The sequence below is a fragment of the Acanthopagrus latus genome, chromosome 6 (assembly GCF_904848185.1).
Source record: "Acanthopagrus latus isolate v.2019 chromosome 6, fAcaLat1.1, whole genome shotgun sequence".
NCBI lineage: Eukaryota > Metazoa > Chordata > Actinopteri > Spariformes > Sparidae > Acanthopagrus > Acanthopagrus latus.
In genome coordinates this window covers 19566683-19591229 of record NC_051044.1, presented here as the reverse complement: position 1 = coordinate 19591229, position 24547 = coordinate 19566683, and the positions used below count along the sequence as shown (strand labels likewise).

Here is a 24547-nt window from a genome sequence, read left to right as displayed (position 1 = left end):
CAATCATTTGGTGGATCAAGTCGACAATACCGTCATTTAATGGTAGTTGGTGCTACAAGTTATGTCTAACAGTAAAGTTTTTGAAATCACGAGTTTAAGATGGGCCCTTGAACGCTGCATGGCTCATCCACTTCTCTGGTGCTGTGTGGGTGGTTTACGGGCAATGAACGGAGGGATGGTCATTCAGCGGAATTTGACGTCAAAGGCACTTAGTTATTTCTATAAATTGTCCAAGGTTCATTCAGATGTTAGAAGAAGGACAGAGTGCGCTGAAGTTGCCCCAATTTGGCACTAGTTACTTTTTATTTCAGCCACTAGGAGGAAGCAGTGCGTGACTTTTAATCCTGGAAACCACGTGATCTTCCGCTGAAACGCCAAGGATCAATCAATAGGTCCATGGGATCAACCTTGGGATGAACACCTCAACAGTATCTTGTTTTTAATGTGACCAAAGAGCTGCTTTAATGTCGTAAATCGTCACTGAATGCCGCATTGGAGTTCCACTGAGCACTGACCCTGCAAAGGCATCAGTAAGTAGAGAAAAATTAAAGAATGAGCAATGTTAATGACGTCCAGCATAAGTAAAACAGATTACACAAGACAAAAGATGCCTTGAACAAGTAAATTCTAAATAATATAAGTAAATTGTACCCTTGTGAGAAATATAGCCCACACTTACCCAAACATGACTTGAAAAACCTAATGATTTGACAGTATTAAAGGTACAGTGCGTTGGATTTAGGCAGATTTAGGAAGCTCTATTGGCAGAAATGGAATACAATATTCATGTGTATAACCATGTGTGCTTTCTTTATTTACATTGAGCCCCCATTTACTGTCCAATACAATTCACGAAGTCTAGAAGAGCTGCACGATTCAGTTTTTTGTCCCCATTCAAGTTAGCCAGGTGCTTAACTGGAAGTAAGCTGTTCGCCCTATGATAGGAGAGCTATGCAGAAGACTTCATGCTCCACCAAGCAGCTTTCCTAGAAATGAATGAGATTATGGCTGTGTCCAGGTATAATTATACCATCCCTGAGTCCATAATGTTGCACCACCATGTTTCTACAGCAGCCCCAAATGGACAAACCAAACACTGGCTTTAAAGAGTGCCTTTTGCATTGGTGGTGTTTTTAACAGCCACCACAGGGGAGTGTGAGGCAAGGTGTATTTTGTTTGATGCAATCTGAAACCTTACTGCTAGATGCCACTAAATCCTACACACTGCATATTTAAAGTTCAATTACTCTCATCCATTGTGCATTTAAAACAAAAATAGACACAATTTATTTCATTTGCAATAGAAAATAAAATTTCAATACAAATATAATGACAAATAGCTGCTAAATCTGGAAAATTGAAGTGATCATCGCAACTTTTCCTAATCTAATTTCCAATAACTCTGGAGTGTGCAGTGTGCAAAATATTTACATTGTTTTGGTTTGTCATGACATTATTTTTTCTTTTAAACCTGTTTTTTAAATTTCATATCCAAATCCAACAAAATGCTATTTATTGCTCATTTGGTCAATAATTATGTTGATCAAATCTAGTTTCCACATTGGGAATGCTGATAAAAAGTACTTGCTGTTAAAACAGTTAACACAGTAGTTTTTCAAAAACAATAAATGTGTACAATGATTTGTAATATGCGAAACTCATGTTTTGTCACGGTGCAACTGTTGGGCCTCTATGATTGCAGGCGTTCACAGATCTTCCTGTCCTCATCTAAAGATAAACAGTTTTTTGTATTTATCAGCACTTCCTTGTTTCTACTTTCAAGAGCCTCCTGTCAGACACAACAACATTTAACCACAACCGTCTCTATGGTTTGATTTCCCAGGCAGTTAGTTGTTGTGAATAAATCTGAAACTGCAGTCCTCTGACATGTTTTAATGGCTCTTTTGATTGAAGTGAAAGCCGTTCTTTGGAAAAAAAAAACACTATGAGTGTTGTTAAAAAGCCCTGTTCACCTATCAAGCTGGTGAAGTTACAGAACGCACCAACATTATGACCCTGTGTTGTCACTATATATTTAATCCTGAACAAGTGATTCTGTAATCTTTGGGGAAATGGAAGTCATTTGTTTAAATGGTGTCACTGGTACCAGATGTCAGGACAGAATGTAATTAAGAATTTCTTTTCAATACATCACTTTTAAAACAAGCTTTTCTCAGTGAGCTGACCTCTGTACAGATGATACAGAAGCATTTCTTAAGCACACTGAGCGGAATTTTTGAGGAACAAGTAAACCACATCCAATCACCTGATCTGAAAGCTGCAGCGTTGGCATGATGTCTGCTTAAACGTTCTGCCTGTTGTGGTTAAAAAGAGAAGTGTTAATGTAAGCCTTAATTGTACCATGTGCTACTTTGTCTATGAATACGGTGCAGCTGTATTTACAGCTGGGCATTGTTGAAAAAAAAAATCTGATATCACAGTGACAGTTATTAGTAGTTTGTGTGTTTTGTTCACACCGTTAATGTCATCCACACTGTGCGTTAGTGATATTTGTAATGTGAAAATAAATTATTAATGGATGCAATAAAGTAGTTACTCAGGGAAAAGCTTTCAGTCACCATTTTTGATGAGCTCAGAGGGTCCAGTAGATTGAGAAAGTGCCACAGTGCCACCTTAAGATAACATTTCAGTGACAAAGTATGACACAATCACATGATTCAATTAAATGGTAAATATAATACATGAACATCATGCAACGACAATAGCACAGGTAGAGTGGGTGAATTGTTAAGCTAGATGAATAATGTCTGTCACTTTGGAATACCTGACCAAAGTTCATGATTTGTTATCTCCGTGTTCGTGTTGTTCCAACAACATTATGAGGAAAGCTCCAGGGACAGATGATATGCACAAGTTAGCCTCCCTAACTTATGGTTAATAATAATTGTGAAATGGTCTATTTGAACACAAACAATATTTCCCTAACCTTACCAAGTGGTTTTATAGCCTAAATGAATCAAACTGCAACAGAAAACTCAAAAGAAATAAAAACAACTATAAACAGTAACTCAACTAAGCATATAGTTAATAAATAAAAAAATATAACAATAAGTTCCAGGTAGGAAACAAACGACAGTCTCCTGGGATTGATCCTTTCACCCAGCACATTTTGGTCAGTTGCTCTGATGGTCCTGGAGCACCATTAAAGAATAAGTTCACCCCAAAATTTTAATTCAGTTAAAATATACTCACCCTCATGTCAGTGGAAAATCTAACACTGACACTGGGACTGGTGATGACTGTGACGGTGACTAATGTTAGCAAACTTTGTCACATTTTAGATCTAATATCCTCATGTTGATTATTCAGCATTAAAACGCAAGGACAAGTTCACCCAACAATTAACATTCAGTCATTATCTACTCACCCCCATGCAGATAAAAAGTCGGGTGATGCTTTGTAGTCCACAAAACATTTCTGGAGATTCACAGCAAAACAGCGTTGCAACATTCTCTTACACAACTGAAGTAGATGACACCAGTGTATCAAAATATCATCAGTTAGTCTCCGAGGTCCAGCTTAACCTGTATTTTTATACTATGTGCATTTGCTAAATATAATATATGAATTTGTTAATACACATAGCCTACTTGAGCCACCATTTAAATGCCATTTTAACATTAATCATTTTGCAGTGACACAGTTGTCCCCTGAATAGCTATAATACTGATTTTACTAGTTAAAGGCAAGTTCACGTATGAGCATGATGAATTTAGTTATAATAAGATGAAAGTCATGTAATGAGTGGTTTGCAAACGGAGATGGCAGCAATAGTGCTGTGGGAACGTAATCCTTTTGTGAGTCTCAGCATTACACAAGAACAGAAACTGTAACTGAGAGCTCAAGACTGCTCGAGAGTGGCAAGGTCTCACCTTTCACATTGAGTGCACCAGACTGGCACAGTAACCGTCAAGTCATTGAACTTGAATCTGTATTCTTAACAATTGACAGATTTTGCTTTCATAAACAAATTCACAAATACAGTTACAACAAAAATGTACAGAAAATGTCAAATTAAATTTTTCACATAATAATGATAATAATAATTCAACATTTTTTCAAAAGTTTTCTGGTTTCTTCATTTTCGGTCAGAATGTTAAATAGAGTACTGTAATGACGATGAATGATAAAGTTTATTCAACACAACATAATCTGTTTTAAATTGGCTCTGTAACCAATATATATGTTTGGTTATGTTCATGTTCAACATTTGCAGACGACTATCCTCACATTTTGACATGCTTATTTTGATGTGCTTGACCTAAACAACATTAATCTTACTATCACATGAATAGTGAAGGAAATAATTGCCTTAATTATGTGTGTAAAAATAATCTACATACATATAACGTTATTGTATTTTGTCAGGACAGTGGTTTGAAATTTTTGAGCAACTGACTTAACCTCAGAATGACCAGCACCTGCAATGCACTTCCTCTGCAGTCATTGTGTGTGTGCAAATGCTCTATCCACAGGTTAAAACTGCAAAACATGAACATTTTCAACTTAACCCCGAAGACTAAAAAACAAAAAACAAAACCTCTACAGTAAGTAAGAGTAAAGTACACTGATGAGTGTAAAATAAAGGTTGGGACACATTCGTTTAATTAGTAACATTTAGAAATAGATAATAGAAAAATGCACACTCATAACGCTGATGCATTTATCACATAAAATCTACTTCACCCTGATGGAGGCCGTTTTATGTAACGCTGATCTCTACAACTTGAAACTGATGTACTGCAGTTAACAGTGAGCCAGCCTGCGAGCCAGCACCGGTGTGTGTTTACATAATTTTTAAAACAATCCAAAAATAATCATCGAAATATTACACTTAAAAATTACACGATATTGTGAACAACTCAAAAAAAAGTTAGCCTCCTCATTTGCTTCACTTAATGTCCATGTTCTTTGATAAACAAGAAGTTGCCAGTCAGGGTGATGACAATAGAATCACAGGAGGGCTCACTGTGAGAAAAGCTGGCCATCCTGTCTCTGAGATGAACATTTTCATACAGGTGAATGGAAACTCCTGACCTGCTGCACTGGCACATAACCTGGTTGACTGAAACCACCTAACCCAGTACTGAAAAACAAGTGGGCACACATGAACATTTGAACTTTCACATAACTGACTGCCTTTGTAACATTTATATGAATTCCTTTGTATTTCTCAGAAGCTAACATTCAGCACTGAGGATGAGGATGACTACTTTCTGATCAGACAGTGCAGAAGTTATCGGGGAAAAGTTGTTCTAGTTCTTCCTCTCAGGAAACATCACAGATATCAGATCTGAGCGGCTGCCAGTTGTTATCATATTTGTCTCGCAGTAAGATGAGGTCTGCCAGCTTTTTTTGTAAAATGCTTTTGGGTTAAACGTCCTCTTGTGTTTCTACCAGTGAGCCCCTTTTGATGCTTTGAAGTTCTGTCTGATCATATGTGAGAATTTCTACCCTGTTCAACCGCTGTTGTTTCCTGTTGCATTGTAACGTTGATTTTGTTTGCCAGTTTAAAGTGACTGCAGCGCTTGTTCTCACATTCCTGTCTGCACTGTTTTTCATGGCACTCACGTGCAGTGCAATGACCTCATGTTTCACACCTCGCTCACTATTTGACACCAGATTCTTTTAATGTATTGTCCTTTGTTTGTAATCTGCAATGCCAAGCTGGGAGTGAATAACCAGTTGAACATGAAACACAAATGTGCTCAAAGTGAAACAGTTACTGGTGTATTTAATAGCGAACCACAGAGGAAGATAAAGGCTTTTAGGAGATCTTATAAATTACAAGAAGCAGTGACTGACTGGGATGGAAATACTATGATGTTAGTTGCCATTTTCTAAAGCCCTCGACTTCGTGCTGCTATTTCATCCCTGTATTTTATTTGAAATTGCACAAATATGATACATATACTACAATAAAGAAAATAATTTCAGTCACAAGAAAATTACAACTCATGCCTATAATGCTGACATTTTAAAAATAAAGTTTCTTCTTTTTTAATTACCTGAATCTGAACATTTCAAGTCTCAAATATAGTTGAATCTTTTAGATAAAAATATTTTTTTTTGCTGCACCTGTCATGATTTGGAGCAGCAGCTCTGTGTAATGAACCTGTGTCCGTGATGCGGGTTTTGTTTTTGTATGGTGTGAATTCAGGAGAATTCTGTTGTTGCTCACTTTGCACTTCATGTGTATTTGGCTTCTTGATATTAATTACAGAAAAAGTTGTTAAAAACTTTACAAGTGTGATGTTGCTTTTATAAGAGAGTAAGATTAAATCAGTTATAGATGAACATTGTCATCCTTGATCACCTAGTGTTATGTTTTATTTCTTCAGATTCTCTAATGTAATGTCTTATCATCATAAAAAGAGGTCTATAATTTCAGTAGAATCACAAAATTCACAAAAAACACAAAAAAGTGTTTTTTCCCAGCATTTATTTTTGAAATTCAAGCTCTACCACCACAATATATACATTTCATATACATATTTGATTTAATTTTTTCATACATATGCATGATGCGAATGCAAAACATTTTATAACAACAACTTATTACCTTCAATGTATCAAAAATGACCAAAAAATGCTACTTAAAAGTCATGTCACAGATTTTAAAATTATATTAAGAAAATAAAATTCTTAACTTGTAAATTAATGCAATATATCAGTGGAAACTCACCTATCAACACTACTGTACTATATGGTGTATTGTAAGCAGTATAAACAGCATGTTTGATACTTGAAATGAGTATATGACTTAGAAAAAAAGTTAATGAGCTGACTTAAACAAAACAAAAACTATTTGGCACTGCACTGAGAAATCTTTTCTGACATTGTGAGAAAAAAAATGCACAAATTCTTAAATTCTATTCTAACAAGTTGTCACATACATCTCAAAGGATAACAAAGCAATAACTTCACTACCTTCAAAGTCAAAGACAAGATTTGAATCCTCTCCTCCTACTCAGACATCTGCAGCTGAGTTCTCCCAGATGTTCCAAAGCTCTCTGAAGTGCCAGTGTTGGTGAATGAGGCTGAGGAGTTGTAGCTCTGCACTGACTTTGACTGTCCCAGGCAGGTCTTGAACAAGTTCTTAGCCCGTCGTCTGAAGTGATGGTCCAGTAAGAAGTAGATGACTGGATTCACACAGCTGTTGAGGAAGGCCAGGCAGCACGACACGAGGATCCCGTTTCTTTGCCACGAGTGCTCCTCACAGCTCGGAACAATGTTTAAGAGCTGCGAGCTGATGGTGATGACTTTAAAAATGTTGTACGGGAGCCAGGACACCACAAAGGCCACTATGATGGAGAGGACCATCTTGAGGGAGTGTCTGCGACGAGCTTCGGTTCGAGGGTTTGCAGCAACGGCAGCAGCACAGTGTTTTTTGAGATGCAAGATGATGGTGCCGTAGCAGAACATGATGATGAACACTGGGAGGACGAAGGTGAGTAACGGCAGGATCAGACTCAGGACGAGAAAAAAAGATGAGGTTTTGTCATCAATGCAGGACTGTCCTTCCCCATTTTTGTCCAAGCTTCTGTACACCAGGGACGGGATGCCGAACACCAGGGAGCTCAGCCAGACTGCAGCACAAGTGATCTGAATGCACCGACTGCTCCTGAGGTACCTGGAGTCCATCAGCTTCACCACAGCCAGATAGCGGTCAACACTCATGCAGGTGAGGAAGAAGATGTTGGAGAAGCGGTTCACAGAAATGATGTAGCTGCTCAGCTTACACAGCAGATTCCCTGAGGATCCAAATTCCCAGTAGCCGTTCCTGCTGGCAGAGTAGGCCCACAGTGGCAGCGTGAAGACGAATATGAGGTCAGCCAGGGCCAGGTTCACAACAAACGTGTCAACCAGACGCCCACCTTTCTTACCTCTGCTGGTCACGACTATGATCACAAAGAGGTTGCCCAAAAAGCCTGTTAAAAAGATGATGTAGTAGAGTATGGGCAGAACGATGTTGGAGCCATGAAGGTGTGAGCTGGGACAAAGTGTCAGTTCTCCATCAGTATAGTTGTCGTAGGTGTAGTTGAAGTCATAGTCGTAGAATTGGTCATGAGTGTGGGCATCCATTCTGAGAGATCACAGAGAGTTTCTGCAGTGCAGCTGCTGGATAGTCACAGTGGTTAACTACTTGATATTACATGTGAAACCACAGAGAAAAATAGAGATGCTTTAAGCTGGCTTCCTCTCTCCCCACAGCGCTGCCTTTGACTGACTGTGAAAACTTCCGTTTTCTCACACTGTATTGAAGCAAGTGAGACAGACTGAATGTTTATTCGCTGATTTGAAAAAGTTTCACAACAAGAAGTCCAGTGAGCGAGAGCACCTCTGCTAATACAACACTTCATAGCAACATATTATTGGCACTGTTGTGGGAGTGCTGCAATGTTTTGCACAACTTTAAAACTTGTAAGACTTTCAAATGCGCAACAGAGCAGTGGTTGAAGAAGTAGTCTGATTTTTTTACTTGAGTAAAAGCAGAAAAACCACAATGAAGAATCCTCTGTTACAAGCAAAAGGTCCTTATTTATTTTAATTTAGTAAGAGTACGTAACATTTAAATATACCAGGGCAAAGTACTTATTTAGCAGAATGTCCCATTTTTTGCAAACTTTTTATATTATTTTATTAAAATGACTGATTCATAAATATATTCATTGTTCTAATGTTGCTGCTGGTGTGAGGCTTATTTTACACTACATATACTGCCAACTGGTTTGTGAACTTCACCAATGGATCAATAAAATCTTATCTTCATCCATAACAATTGATAATACATAATCACATGATATATATGATGATTTAGCTTTTTGTTAATCTGAACTTGCCAAGTAACCGCTAACTAAAGGTATCTAATAAATGTGATGTGAGTATAATATTTACCTCTGAACTGTAGCGAAGTGCAAGTAAAATGACAGGAAATGGAAGTACTACATTGCATTTAATTATGATACCACTGCAAATGAAATTAAAGTTGACGTTCTGTGGCAAAAGACATCAAATGCTATTTACCAAGAACACATTTGAGTGTGTGTGTATGCGCGCCCGTGTGCCTACGTCATAGATCTTTACTCACACAAACCGCTCTATCTGCTTTATTAATATTTAAGAAGAAGATAGATTCCAACCCCGCACATACAGTATGTGAATACTCTTCCCTTCTTGTCTCATGGTGTATTAGTTGTGTCAGACCAGTAGGGGGCAGGTGAGATTTACTTCAGCTTTGTGTGTGGCGACCTCCTGCCTGAATTCAGACTGACTCTGGTTCTGGAGCAAAATGTCACAGATCTTCATACAGCTAAAAAGAAGTTTTTGCTTCACTGAAAATCAGCCTCTGGTCCGTAAAAACAGAAAAATACACATGCTTCAGCTTCAAGTCATCTGACTAAATTTACAAACTATTAATCAGTCAATATTTCCTCTATACTGCTGTCCATACTGATTTTAAGCCTTTTTTGGTACCAATATTCAACACATATTGCACATTCAGTGCACATATTGAATAATCACATATTATTCAGTTTTGAGGCAGCAGTATTTGAGGAGAAACTGAGTTCTGGCCTCAGTGATTCAGTCTCCTTGGACTTCAATAGTTGCATCATTCCAAGGTGATTTAATTTGTAAAGGGCCATGTTGAATATTACACATGGATGTGATCATTTGGTGTATTGAACCAGAGAAGACTTAAAAACATGTTTTCATCTGCGGCCCCTGGACACATCACAACACAGAGCAGCAGTTAACAAACAAAACAAGACATCTCATACAAAAAGACCCAATTAAATATTGTGAATATATAAAAATATCAGCCAGGGTTTAAGTCCAGTGTGTGTCATTGCAATACTTTAACTTGTTTGGTCATGGGCAAATAACAACACCCTTCTTCCCTTAAGCTGCTGAGCAACTCTGCTAAGACAGACCAGATGTAAATCATTCCGGTCCTCGTGTTAACTCACTTTCATCTGAACTGTTGAACTTTTGTTTACATGTCCACTTTATTACTGACTTTTTGTACAGAGAAAGTATGATTATAGCCTGTAGTTCATCTGGCTTTCTGTTGTACACAAGGAGTCACAGGTTATTTGTGTACATTTTGTGTTTCTGTTTCTCTGTAGTTCTTTTACAATTTTTATTTTTATCCTTTTTCTGCATGTGACATCTATTGCATCGCTTTCATGGAAGAGAGATTAATTTGGTTTCTTTTTCTGATATTTCTTAAATATTTCTGCTTTTAAAGCTTTATCTTTAGGAGTGTTTTCTTTCTTGATTAGGCAAATTCGTGATTCTGGCCTAATGAATAAAAGTGACTTGACTCGACCAATGGTCGAATGTAACCAAGCACATTTATTCAAGAAATGTAACCAAGCACAGTTTAGCGATAGTCGCACTTTACTTTTCTATTTAGTTTTTCCACTTGATGCTACTTTATAGTTGTAACTTTCATAGACACATACTGTACTTAGTACTCCACTTCTTTTATCTGAAAGCATTAGTAACTAGGTACCTTGCAGGTAATTAATACAAAATATAAATCTTTTTGCCATTTTATTTTATCTTATGCTACACAGCAGTATGTAAAATAAAAATAGCTCTACTTTCCCGGCTACAACATGAGAGTGCTGTACACAGTGATGCATCAATATCTTCCATCCAATAATATCATAAATATAATATAAATGGCAGAGTATGTAGTGTACTTAGTGGTTTGAGTGTATTTTCATGCTAATTCCTATGTACCTTTACCTAAGCACAATTTGAATGCAGGATTTTTACCTCAGTCTATTTTTACACTGTGGTATTACTCCTTTTACTTAAAGGGTAACTCCACCAGTTTTAGACATTAAAATGTATTTACAGGTCTAATGGACTACGGCTGTATATGCGAAGAAAGCCTTTTGTGACTCTAGAGAAAGCCTGTAATCTGATAAATTGCGGCTGAGTTACATTGTGGGTAATGTAGACACCATAAAAAAGGTGGTATCTCTAGTTCTGCTGTATTGATTTTGATCATTGTACTGTACACTTTTGATCATTGAACTGTACGCTGCAAGGAGTCCAGTGGGCTGCTTTTCCTTGCTCCTTCACTTCCCACAATGCAATTTAGCTCCTGACATCACTGGAGGCATCCTCCATAGAGCTTCCTCTGGACACAAAAGACTTCATAATACTGTTTGTTTTTTTGTTTTTTTTACATATGCAGTAGTACTCCCCAAGTCTGGTAAACACACTCTAATGTGTCAAAATGGTGGTGATAGATCTGGGTATTTCCACTGGACTTGACCCTCATCTCACTGCCAGATAGCCAAAACCTGAAAAGCACAGCAAAGCAAAAGATATGTTTAATTCTTGTGGCTTTGATATCTTTTGTGCTGAGGCAGCAGATGATACTTGTGATAAAGTGATGTGCTGATAAGCCTGTTGTCTTCATCTACAGCCTGGCACTTGAGGAAAAACCCCATAACTACGATGGAAACCAAGATGACGCAAGCTGAAACTATGTTGTCAGGTCATCTTTACCAAGAAGTATACCGGTGTGAGTCTGGATGGCATGATTTGACTTTGCCTCGTCAGTTTTCGATAAATGTTGCATTGACCTCAGCTCGTTGCCTCTATCTGAGAAGATTCAACCTGCTGAGAGATATCAGAGACTGACAGGACAAAGAGGAATTGCCATTACCACTTCCTCCCTCAAGACAGAGTAGTGCTCATGAGAAATGAACTCTGTGGTCCAGCTCGAGTGAGATTGCAGGACAGGCCACATCTTCCAACAGGCCAGAGAACGTTTCATTGTTCCGCAGGGAGTTTCAGTTAAGAAACCACGGCAAATGAATGACCTCCTTATAGGATCCCAGCTCCACTTCCTAGCTTTGTGCGTTATTCAAATCCTCCTCTACTTTGTAGTGTCAAGGTGATGTGTGGATATACTCATCACAGCAGAAAATCCTGTCAGTGGCCATTGTTGGGCTTTGACGTCGCTCTCGCCCACGCTCAGCTGTACCTTTGCCTTTAAAAAGTTTTAATTATTTCTTCTGCATTCTTGCTGCTCTGTCAGTGGAACGCTACATTCCTCTCCTCGAATAAGTGCTGTCTCACTCCAATTGAGCAGAGTAAATGTGAGGGCCAGTGAATGGAGCAGCCTCAATGGGAGAAAATAAACAATTGCATTGGTCCATGGGTGCAGCGGGGGAGAGCGGATGAGAGGAAGGGAGAAAGGCCTCCCTAACGTGCTAAGATTCCCATGGATACTTGGTCCTTTTTCTGTTGAGAGGAGGATCTCGTAAAGTACTTCAACAGTGGATGATTTCTCTTTTCCTTTTACTCTGTTTTTATTTGAGGAGAGAAGGGGTGGTATGCGTCCGGGTGATTGTTGGACATAGGCCACATGCACACACGTGGGCACTTGTATACACATGCACACACACACACACACACGCACACACACACACGCACGCACACACACACACGCACACACACGCACGCACACACACACACACACACACACACACACACACACACACACACACACACACACACACACACACACACACACACACGTACTGTTTGCTCCACACTTGTCGAGTGGTATGTTTCAGAAAAGGAGTCCATTGTTTGGAAGTGAAAGGTTCTTGTCTTAGCTGTTTAACTAAATCAAAAGTTCCTTTAACACAAAGGGTTGCATGGCCTCAGCCCTCCATTCTGTCATTTTAAGTGGTCAGGGGCATTTCATTGTTCCCCTTTGTTCAAGAACGACACAATTTTAACCCACAGTCAGATATCTTCCTCACTGACTTACGAATGACCAGATCTGTTAAGTCTGAGTAACATTTTAACACTGATGTCCATGGGCACATGATACGAGAGATATACAGGAAGTTAAAGGATGAGAAGGAATCAATTTATTTAAAAAATGACAGTTGTGAGGATGTAAAAGTAGTTCCTTTGCGACTTTGCGGTCAGGGAGCCACAGACATTTTCTGGAAGTACTGTTGAACTTTCAGACTAGTGGAAAGAAAATTTCCAATATTGCATGTTACATATAACAGATTTCAGAAAACAAGTACGAAAAATAATATTCTTAATGTATGTAATCTCCTGGGAAAGTTTGTGGTGATATCGATTAGTTAAATGTTTGGAATTTTAATATACATATAAGGCCACAAATCCATTTTTTGTATACTCTGAGCAAGAAATCTCCACTTCAGCTTTACTTACATGTAGCAAGTTTTCCAGTTTCGTTCCTGTTTATTCACTTAAATTTGTTACAGGAGGGTCTGCTCATTTATCATTCATAGTCCCATTGAGACAGTTTGCTCCACAAAACATAGCGAAAGTTGATTTTTGAAATGGTTGTTGACAGCATTTTCTGTTTACTTTAGCATAAAGATCTATCCAGAATTCCCTCTGTAAAAACATTTCACTTTAATATGTCAACAAAATGAAGCAAGGATTATGGACAACACTTCCTATGAAGGTCATATCTATAATGCATTATGAGCACCTTCACAAGACATTATAAATGACTTTTTAAGGCTATAAGATATAATCTGCATGGCAACTTACAAGGTTTATGAAGTATTATAAGTGGAGGTCATAATGTATTATAAGTGTAGCAGTTGTAAGGCTTCATACCTTCATGTCAAAGTAATTCATAAGAGGTTATACATTTTAAGTTTCTGACATAGAATAATGTTATACAAACCCCAATAATACACTATAGCATGACTGTAAGCTTTAGATAAAGTGCAGCACTGCACAATATTTTTCGTGACTAAAGGAAAAGTTTACCCAAAAAAGATAGAAGATAAAAGTGCCAACTCGCACACCATCTGAAGTGGCTCAATGTGCATTGAGGGTGTAAATAATGTCTTTTCAAATCAATTTTGGATCTCGGGGCTTCCAGAGACTTGGATTATGTCGAGCTGTATGGAGTCATTTAATTTTTTTTTTCAGTTGTTCTCTTTACATTTTAAAAAGTCCCCAGTTAAAAGTCCCCATCTACTTCAGTTTGTTAAGAAGAAAACTGCAATCCTGTTTTGCTGTGAAGCTTCAGAAATATTTTATGAACTATAAAACATCATTCAATACACCACAGAGAGAGAGAGTATATAATGACTGAATTTTCATTTATGAGTGAACTTACCCTTTAATATCTTAGTGCCAGGTTACAGTTTGGGTTATGCCTGTAGGTATAAGGCCATAAAGTCAAATAATGGACAAACCCACGCCCATTCAGCACCACGGACAGCAGTCACTGAGTCAACAACAGCAGGCAGAGTGTGGATTTTTGGAAAGATGGGCGTTCTTGTTTTTGGGACGGCGTGCTGTCGGACAAATGGCTTTCAAGTCAAGTTCAAGACTCACGGCTGTCAGAACAATGGCGTGGCACCAGACATGGACACTGCTTTTTGAAAGGGCTGACAGTATTTGTAGTGCACTAAACAGTAAATAGGGAGTGACTGAAGAGTTTGCTAGTTGGTTGTCGTTGGTCTTACTAGCATGAAATGGTAGTTGATTGGTTAGGTTGTTTTCGTGGGGGAGGGGTCTTGAGGGTTTTAGGATAGTTTTGTTGGTGATTCTCGACTCTGTCTGTTTGCAGAGGTCACACAGACAGTTAGTGCTGGTTGCAACAGTTTTAGTTGGGCGACCAATGACAGAGAGGACTGTGTTTGCATGTGTCACTTTAGCTGTTTTGTGTGCTTGTGTTGTTAAAACGATTGATCCCAGTTGCCACAAGCTGGCAAAACCCACCTCAGTTATGGATGCTCGAAAATGTACTTGGTTCAAAAACAATAATTTATAAATGCCAAGATGCTCACACTGTATGAGCAGCAGCAGGGGTATCAAATATGGTGATTTGAAGTTCAGTTAACAGTTACAGATGTGATGTCTAAGATAGAAAAGTGTGACCTTTTAACAAGTCAACCAGTAGCTGAACATTTCCTCTTATTTTTATGTGATGTTATTGTTGTCTTTTACTTCAATATTTTGCCCTCCTCCACTCTACTGAGGTGTTTTTACAAATGGGGCATCATCCTGTGGGCAAAGCAGCTCTTCCGCTCTCGTGTATGCACCACTGCTTTCATAGTGTAGGTGTCAATGTTCTATTGACTTTCTATTTCACTTCTGCATCACAGTCTGTAATAAGATGATAATGGCAAAACACATCTTAGAGAAAAAAAAAGCAAAAGGCTATTTGAAGTGAGTTTGATCAGTTCGTTTTTAAGACACCCGCATTTGAAGCTGGTGTGAAGGCGAAGAAAGATAATGGCGATACACTTCCTGACGTACGGTACAGCTGTTCCCCAGCTGTTTTTGAAACAACGGTGCATAGCACGTTTTAGTTTTTATATCCTGTATGTTTTATCACATCCTCCCAGGTTTCTGTCTGTGACTTGACACAAACTGAAAGCTTCCAGTCATTATGTGTCTTTCGGAGGGCAGGTTATATTCCCAGCTTGGAGCATTTGGTAAACACACGGCTCAACTGCTCAGAGAGGAGTCATGTTTCACCTGCTGTCGACTTAATGAGCAGCTTTGAGAGGAGACAGGGGAAGCCTGTTGACCAGTCACCCAGCAGCCGGATCAGGCTTGTGTCGGGAATGAGACTGTGATGGATAAATTATTAAGTAAGAAAATCATTATTGCTGAAGCACTGCTGGCAGCTGGTGGCAGGAGTGTGAAAGACCAGGTGACAGAGGGAGTTGATGGTTAAAAGTTGATATATACTGTGAAGAATTATTGTTCTGCCCCAGAGCAACAAACGGAACCTTTTATTTGTCTTTTGTAGTCAAAAATGTATATTACTTTGATTCCTAGTGTTGCAAACAGACAACACTGGATAACCTGTTGCCCAGTCCCAACTGCAACTCTGAAGAAAATGACAAACGAATAACCTGTTATAATGAATACATATGATGCTAGCATTTATCTACAATACAGAAAACACATTTAAATCATTTTGCTAATGTTTTTATAGTGCTTGTTGTATTATGTGGCATTAATAATAAGATTATTTTCCAATTTAATGCATTCTGAAGCACCTTCCTGCTTCGAACAGGAACTTGTTGCCAGCCTCCAAATGAGCGGAAACTGTCAACCTTGGTACTGTGTCAACCACAGCACTGTTATTGATGTAAATGAGGGTATTTCACCTTCACAACATCTTTTAAAAGTTAGTTCACCCACAAATAAAACTTAAGTTACATACTCACCCACACAAAGATTGACGGTCAATGGAATTTTTGTAGCCCACGAAACATTTCTGGAGCTTCACAGTAAAACAGCTATGCAGCATTCTCGTAAACCGCTGTAGATGGGGACTTGTTTTAAATTTATAAAAAAAAAAAACAACTGAAAAAAAAAGCTACATAAATGGTTCACTACAGCTCATCCTGTGTAATCCAAGTCTCTGGAATCCCCGAGACTGCAAATTGATTTGAAAAGATGTCATTCACATCCCCAGTGCGCAGTTGAGTTTGTGTACTCATTTTAAATGCTTTTAGCTTAGCAGCTACGGTGAAGATTTTGACTTTAAAATGGTTGTTAATAACATCTTTTAAACAGTGTGGGATCTCAGGGCTTCTGGAGAATTGGATTACTCTGGACAAGCTTTATGGTTCCATTTTATATTTTCTTTCAGTTGTCACCATCTGCTTTAGTTGTTTAGGAGAATGCTGTAATGCTGTTTTGCTGTTAATTTTTGGGTGAACTTATTCTTTAACTCTAGATTTAGTAAGCAACAGATACCATCTGACATGTGCTCACACATAAACACAACAAACTTTATTAAGTCCAAAACTTTTTAAAAACTGAAATAACATAAAACGTATTCCTGAGTCCAGACTTTGTTTTTTTTTTTTCAAACACGATGACACTCATTAGCGTGAAAGATCGGCTTAATTATCATGCCATTACAATTATCTACTTAAATCTGGAAACTAATGAGTCAGACAAGACCTTTGCGTTGCTACATTAACATTATTGGTGTTGGGTCGTAACATCTTACAGTTTTATTACTTTTCATTAACACTTAACATGAGCTCCAGTTTATAACCCATTCAAAACAAGCTTCATTAGACACTTATTGTGCATTCAACAACAAATACTGTTGTTACTTTGTCTTCCTCAGTGCTCTTACAATGTGAATATATTTACTTACTGCTTTTTTTGTGGCATAAAATGAATCAACTCGTGAGTTTAAATGGTTTAGTTTAAACTAAAACCAGTATTATGGCGAGTGCATAATGAGTAATCAGACGGTGGCAAAACTGCATGCAGAAGGTTGATAGTTGAGGTGATAAATACTGACAGTTCCCACATCCACATTTTGGATCATAATGATGATGAGATCATGGACATTTGCAGCGGCTGAAGACCAGACCAGTCAGTTGATGGGCGCACTGGTCTTACAGGCCTGCCCTTGTGTCCCAGGGGAAAGTTTTCAGAGCAGATGGCTGCCTCAGTGGGCAGAGTTTAGTGTCAGCTGACAGTAAATGATCTTCTCAGCGAGGGGGCCATCATGTTATAGCTTGTCCTTGTAAAGCGAAACACAAGGTTGTACCAAACTGTAAGGCAGGATGTGACAATGCCTTTTGATTATTGATCCACAAAGCGGGCTAAAGATTGGTGGTTGACATTAACCCCCCTCCTCGTTTGAACGGGGAAGCACATCTGCTGGGGCCGAGCTGATTAGGCAGGAGATGATCTTGTTCTGAGGAGGTCTCAGCTGCGTTCACAATGACAGAGCTGATCTCCGGGGGAAGAAGATGGGCAGGTTCCCGCTGAAGTCACTCTTCATCTTGGTAGTTGCCTGTTTTGAGAAATGGTGGGGATTCAAATGGTTCATTTGATTGTCATTTTACAACGCGGGGTTGTGCAACGCAAGAGAAAATGTATTTCTCATGGTGAGGAAGGAAGGGGAAACAAGCTGCTCTGTGGCCTGGTGGCACAGCAGTCGAATGAACTGATGAACCCTGTTTTTTTTTCTTGGTATGATTAATATCAGGGTGCCCACAGTCGTAATCTGTCACATACGTGAGTATCTTGGGCACAATGAGCTGATCTTTTAACAAATGTGAAGATAACGTCGCTCACCTCCTGCTATGACTAAGCCCTCCTCGCCTCTCCTGCTCTGCTTTGACTCATTGGTGCCAGCCACACAGATCTCAGATTTGTTATTAGCTGTGAGGACCTGTTCACATTAGGAGTGTTTTGGGTCAGTAGGTCAGAGGACAGGCTCCCCAACACCTGGGGGACACTGAGTTCATCACTCAGAGAGCCATTAGGAGCAGAAGGCCGGACCCTGACCACTGACAGACAGGCCTCTAGCTGCAATAAGAGGTAATCAGTGAGGACATGCATGTGCGCCTAAGCGGTTTGGACCTGTGATTCGGCAGAAATGTGAGTTAAGAGAGTTTGAAGGTGGGTGCATGCAGAGCACAAGCATGAAAATATTGCTGATTTTTGGAGAGGGATTGTATTTTCCAAGAGAAAGAGGAAAAAAGAGGGCGGATTCAGAGGTGGGGTTGATGAATGTGTTGATGGTGGCATTTTGATAGGGGTAATTTTGACCTGACAGGGCGCAGGCTCTCTCATGAATCAAAATGTGTCAGCCGGGCGCTGGAGATGGAGGGCCGCTCATTGTGGCTCTGACACCCATGTGAGGGTCTGAGGCTGCTGGGGGTCAAGTGTGACACCTCATTAGGACGATGTTGATTTAGTGTGGCCGCAGCGCAACAGACCTCCTCCCATGGGGTATGGAGAGGCGTTTGAGCGAGGGGGTGGGGGACGCACCGGACAGAGAATGGGGGCCTACTGCTCTTCATCCGCGAGGCCGTCATCTGACAGCTTGCAAATCACGCACCTACGCAACACAGCACCCTACCCCCTCTTTAATTGTCCACACATCTCTGTTCTGAGACATTTCTTTAACCACAAAGGAGCTGTGTATGCTAATTGTTTATGATAGGTATCTGAATCTAGTTTTATTAGTTTTTCAAATTTTTCTAGATTTCCCTTTTTTATGAAAGGCTGGTGCTCTGGTTTGGTCAGCTTTCTCGGTGAACCCAACGCTCCTGACAGAATAATTTTGACCTTTGGCCTTTGATCTTTCCATTCAGAATTGTTTTCTGTAATGTCAAGATTACCTCTGACAGGCTGCAGTTGTGCTCTCAGCTCAAGTGCAAATTGGTATCAGCTAATTTTAAAAATGAGAGTTGGAAAGTTTAAAAGTATCTCTTTCCTTACACCTCCTCTTGTGCAATATTTTTAAATTGTTCTAAGTGGACTGATGTTTTCAGAAACTTAACAAAAAGAGACTTTGTCTTTCTGATAAAGCTGCTAAACTTAGGTCACACTACAAGTGTTTTTGCTTGTTTGTACTGACAGTATTCACCGTACACACTCGAGCTGTTTCTGGTTGTTGGTCGGTGGTTAATACCACAGAGTGCTATAATTACCGACTGTTCAGTTAGAGGTCAGTCACCAACAAACATTTTCCTGTCTTTGAGTCTGTGTTTTACAAGTTTCACAATTTTTACATGTGTTTTATAAAGTTATGACAAAATGTAGAAACTGAGCATAAAAGAGCAACTTCTCTCTTGATTTTTTTTTTTTTAATACTTGATTGTAAGAATGCCTCCAATGTTTGGGCTTAACAGTGAAGAAAAAAGCAGAAAAAACCCCCCACAGCAAAGATGAAATAAACAAATGACTAATACTTGTTTTAGTACTGTCATATGTCATCATGTAATCATAACAATAATAGTGATATAGATACAATAAAATAAGTTAGGATGATGAACTCCTCTTTTGTTGATAAAAGACGTTAAATTGATGGCAGGATGAAGACAAAATGAAGACTGTTTGAGACAAAGTTAAACTTTGACCTTTAGTTGTAGTGCCCCCGTCTGGCCAACTTGTTAAATTGCATTTCAAGTTTTTATCTGCTATTTTATGCAACATTTCATGGGACATTTACAATAATTGAGGTTAAAGACGACGAATATTTGTGTCATTGTCATCAATTTTTCACCGATAATGCTCATGAAACAATTTCTGTGTCAGTATTTAAATAACAGCAGATAGTTTGGAAACATTATGATGGATCATCTCCATTAGTCTTGATAAAGGCTTTTTATTCAGGTAGCTTGACTGATTCATTTACGTCAACTGATCCTCTGTCCCCTAATTTGTTTTCTGATATTACGTCTCAGTTTTAATTACACGACAATGCCGCGCGCTGCTGGACTGTCCCTGCGTCTCATTTCTCACAGAGAAAATTAATGTCTGTCCTGAATTTGATTACACTGACTCACACAAGCGTCCACCAAATGTCATAGTTTGTCACACAAAAGACATTAAGTCACCCTTTTTTTGCATGCACTCATCATGCATACTTAAATCTAAAATGATGGAAAGCACAGAACTTAATTATGAGAAAACGCATGAATAATGAATGAATCTTATGGTCAGTTATCATTCAAAAGTAAATTATTCTTTAGTAAATAATTGGGATTGTTTTACTCATGCGTAGAGTTAAAAAAAAAAAAAGAAAAAAGTAGCATTCGAATGTAAAATAGTTTTGTCAATAAACCTGACCTTCCTCACACCCTCGGTGTCACATGTGCACACCAACACACACACACACACACACACACACACATACACACACACACACACACACACACACACACACACACACACACACACACACACACACACACACACACACACACACACACACACACACACACACACAAACAAAGGTGCAGAGGGCCATCTGTCTTTTCTGATGGTACAGATCTGGGAAAACAATGAGGGCTTCGAGATATTTCACAGATCGCCCTCCAAACACTTCACACTGCCACACAGCAGAGATCACCACAGTTGTGTTTGATAATGAACGCTTTTTTAAACTGCAGAAATGATATTTTTGTCACCCACTTATTAATAAATCCCTCTTGCCAAGAATGAATGATTTATGAATGCTGTTATAGCTGATGTCACAGTCCACTTTTGTTGCCTTTGAGATTTTACTCATTAGTCTGAATAATAACTGTCACTAATTCAAGCTGTTCTCGAATGGCTTTTTGAATAGAAAGAGAGGGAGAGAGTGCGAGTGAGAGAGAGGCAGCAATAGAGAGGAGAGAGGCCTGAGAGATTAACTCCAGTGAGCTCACTCTGAGAGGCCCAGGAACGGCTGAATATTGTTCTAGTGGTGGGGAGATGGGGAGATGGAGGGGTGGTGGGGTGGGGTGGGGTGGTGGTAGTGGTGGTGGTGGTGGGGTGGGGAGGGCGAAAGGAAAAAAATCCCTATGCAGCCAGAGAAATGAACTTGATGATCTCAGGGGGGCGGGGGGAGGATCACCATTCCTTGCTCCTGACAATCAAAATTAGATTGGCCAGCACTGTGTCAACACTAGCCTCAGTTAAGGCATGACAGGGGAGGGAGGGAGGGCAACCCCCCCGTGGGTGTTTGAGAGTTTGCCATGTGAACTATGGAGACCCCACAGTGCCTTTCACTGACTGCTCAGGCCTCAAAGAAATCCACAACCCCTTTTTATTGGCCAGCACTGTAACCGACAGCATCTCTGCCCCGAGTTTTCTATATTTTGGCAACTCGTTATTGCTGTTTTTGCTGCCATATTTCATTAGAACCTGAAAGCTGCAGGGCTTGTGGAACAGAACAAAAATATTAACTTCATTTGTGAGCGATGGGGCATTACTGCTCCATCTCTTATTCTTCTTTGCTGTTTTTTAGCCTCTCACTGATCCAGACTTCATCCTCATGCAAGGGTCTGCTGTCTGCTGACATTAGTCTTTATTACATTAATCATATATTTATCTTTATTTTACATGTATTTAAAAGTAAAGAACAATAGAGATAGATGAAAGATAGAATCTAAGGAAGAGTGTGAAAGGCCTTTTGCAATTTAGTCTTCGTGTCAACTAACCTAGAAATTGTACATTTTTGTAGCAAATTAGTCTCAATTTCTGCAAAATAAATGGAAAATAAATTGAGCCACAAAGATTAATTCATTCATATACTTAAAGTATAATGTGCACACTCTCCGCAGTGTGATGTGAGATCATCAGCTTTATGTGTGACATGAAGAACAACTGTATTAATCACATAACAGAAAATGTTTCTTAACATCGAATTTGGATGTTTGTGTGTGTGAATGTGTGTGTGTGTGTGTGTGTGTGTGTGTGTGTGTGTGTGTGTGTGTGTGTGTGTGTGTGTGTATGAATGTGTTTCTGTGTGTGTGTGTGTGGGTTGTGTTTTTGGAGGTTTGATCAGTGACCTGGAATTGGAGGGAGTGCAGCTGTGTCCTCGTACAACCTTCCCGTTTTTCATTATATCATCACAAAGAATTTGATGTGTCACAGTTCAACACGAGAACAAACAGCTTTGTTGATGATTCACATTTTAGTAAAAGATCATCCTGATGTTTTAGCTTTGTTTGTTTTGTGACTTTGCAAGTTTGCTTTCTCTCCCCCCCCCCCCATAACATCCTGAATATTAATAGCACTGCATGTGATAATTCTCAGCTTTAATATGCGGTTATTGTCGTGCCGTGGGTTGCAGATGTTGTTCCAAAAACAAGGCAGATTTAGGATTATTACCAGGACTGCAGGACGACAGCGTGGGACAAAAGGTTTTGTTTTCCGCTCTCGGGCTGATTCCTGTTGTTGCCAAAAGAGAGATGTCCGACTGACTTTCAAGTAATCACACACTGCTGTGAGGAGCATTCAAAATAAGTGGGAGGAATGTGCAGATTGCTGTGTACTGGCAGAGGAGAAGCTAGTGTTTCATGTTTTCAGTCATCATTAGGATGTTCTGTACCTGTGTGAACCACAGAGAGAGTTAATTTCTCACACTTTGCACTCTTGCATCAAAGATTCTTTGCTTGGTGATAACTTTTGTGTTTTTTTTCTTTTAACTCGATGTCCTTTGACTTCTGAGGGTTTTCGTATGTTTGTAACACAGCTGTCAAATCTTAACATTTTCTCCTTCAGAATATATACTTCTACTTTTTTACAGATGTAAATAAGATTATTGTGTGCCACTTTGAAATACATCCCTTTCTCTTGCGGTGAGGAAACAGAAAAAAGATTGTGAGAAATTGTGAACTTATTTTGCTGTTTTTTAAAACCACAATAGCAATTTCATCACCTACATATTTACATTGTTCATTTATCAATGTCACTGGTGTTGATTGAATCAATGAGGAGTCCTATTTTTCTTGCTGAACTTAAATGCATCAATAATCTTATACCTCAATAATCTGCCCTTCCAATTTCTACCACACCTTGAATAAACTTCTCATCGTCTCATTTTTATCAGTTCACTCAGCACTGTTGTCCAACTAGCAAGAGGTCTCAAATATTTTTGAATCTTTTATAGTTGCATTAATCACGATGAAAAGGCCACACTACAGAGAAACTGTGCAACACCAAAAGCATGTATGCATGTGAGTATAATTGATACCTTTGTCGCTTCCTTCTCAGGCCTGACTGTTAGAGAGGAAATCCTCCGGGGTAGGGGTGGTCACCCCGTCCCCAGGTATACTGTCAGAACAGCAACATGCCCTGGCAAGGAAGGCAAGAGAATCAATGGACTGCAGCTCATCACCATCTGTGGCCGAGGCAGCAATCGTCAGCTTGAAACCAGATGGTGCGCCGGGAGCACAAAAGACTGACAGCTGTCATTCATGAGAGCAGAGACTCTGAACCACTGCAGTGAACTGAACCTGAACTGGTTTACTGACTGAAAGTTATGCAAGAAAGAGTTGCAAAACACTGGAAAAGCATCCACATGCAGATTTATAACTTTTTCTTCATAGTAGTCTCTATATAATGAAGGTGTGCTTGTGAATACTGATAATTAAAGCCTTTAATTCAGTGTGAATACAATTCATCTGTGTGTGAGGTGTCTAAAAATGTAAAGCTGACGAAATTTGTGAGGACAAGTCAAGGTAATTTTGTCATGATTCAATACAAATAAACATTCCTAGTGATATAAACTTGATATTAATTCAGTTGTACTAAGTTTATTTAACTTACATAAGTTTTATATAGCTATTGCAATTCAGTTCCTGTAGAATTCACAAGATGAGTCAACACAGTCTTTCAAATTCTTTTTCTACTGGAAAAGCTGAAATCACTTCATCGTCAGACTGTCGGTCCACCTAAAATATCTGGTTCATTTATGTGAGTTATGTTGAACTTACCAATGTCAAAAACAGCTGAAGCTGCTGGTTAAGAACTATAGAAATGTGTGAGGGGGAGTAAAGACTTCAGTGATAATCTTTATCATGATTAGCAAAGTTTTCATCACTGTAAAAATGAACATGACTTGCCTTAACGTGTTAACTTCAAACTATGAAAAAGAAACTGTTAAACGCTTTAAAAAATAAATATTTGAAATTTAATTTGATTGAAATAAATCAAACCTGTTTATTTACTTTTATTTAGGTTGATTCCACATGATTTTTGACAGTGTACAATA

At 39.0% G+C, this 24547-nt stretch overlaps 1 protein-coding gene and 1 long non-coding RNA gene across 2 annotated transcripts; one reads left to right on the top strand and one right to left on the bottom strand.

Moving 5' to 3' along the window:
- Window positions 1-171: 171 nt before the first annotated feature.
- LOC119020455 lies at window positions 172-24067 on the top strand. Its single transcript, XR_005075322.1, has 2 exons — window positions 172-530; window positions 23548-24067. It is a non-coding gene; the product is annotated as an uncharacterized LOC119020455 (long non-coding RNA).
- Window positions 6459-8236, bottom strand: gpr25 (G protein-coupled receptor 25). Its single transcript, XM_037099754.1, has one exon. The coding sequence runs from the start codon at window positions 8104-8106 to the stop codon at window positions 6988-6990; it is 1119 nt and encodes a 372-aa protein (XP_036955649.1). The 5' UTR covers window positions 8107-8236; the 3' UTR covers window positions 6459-6987.
- Window positions 24068-24547: the final 480 nt, after the last annotated feature.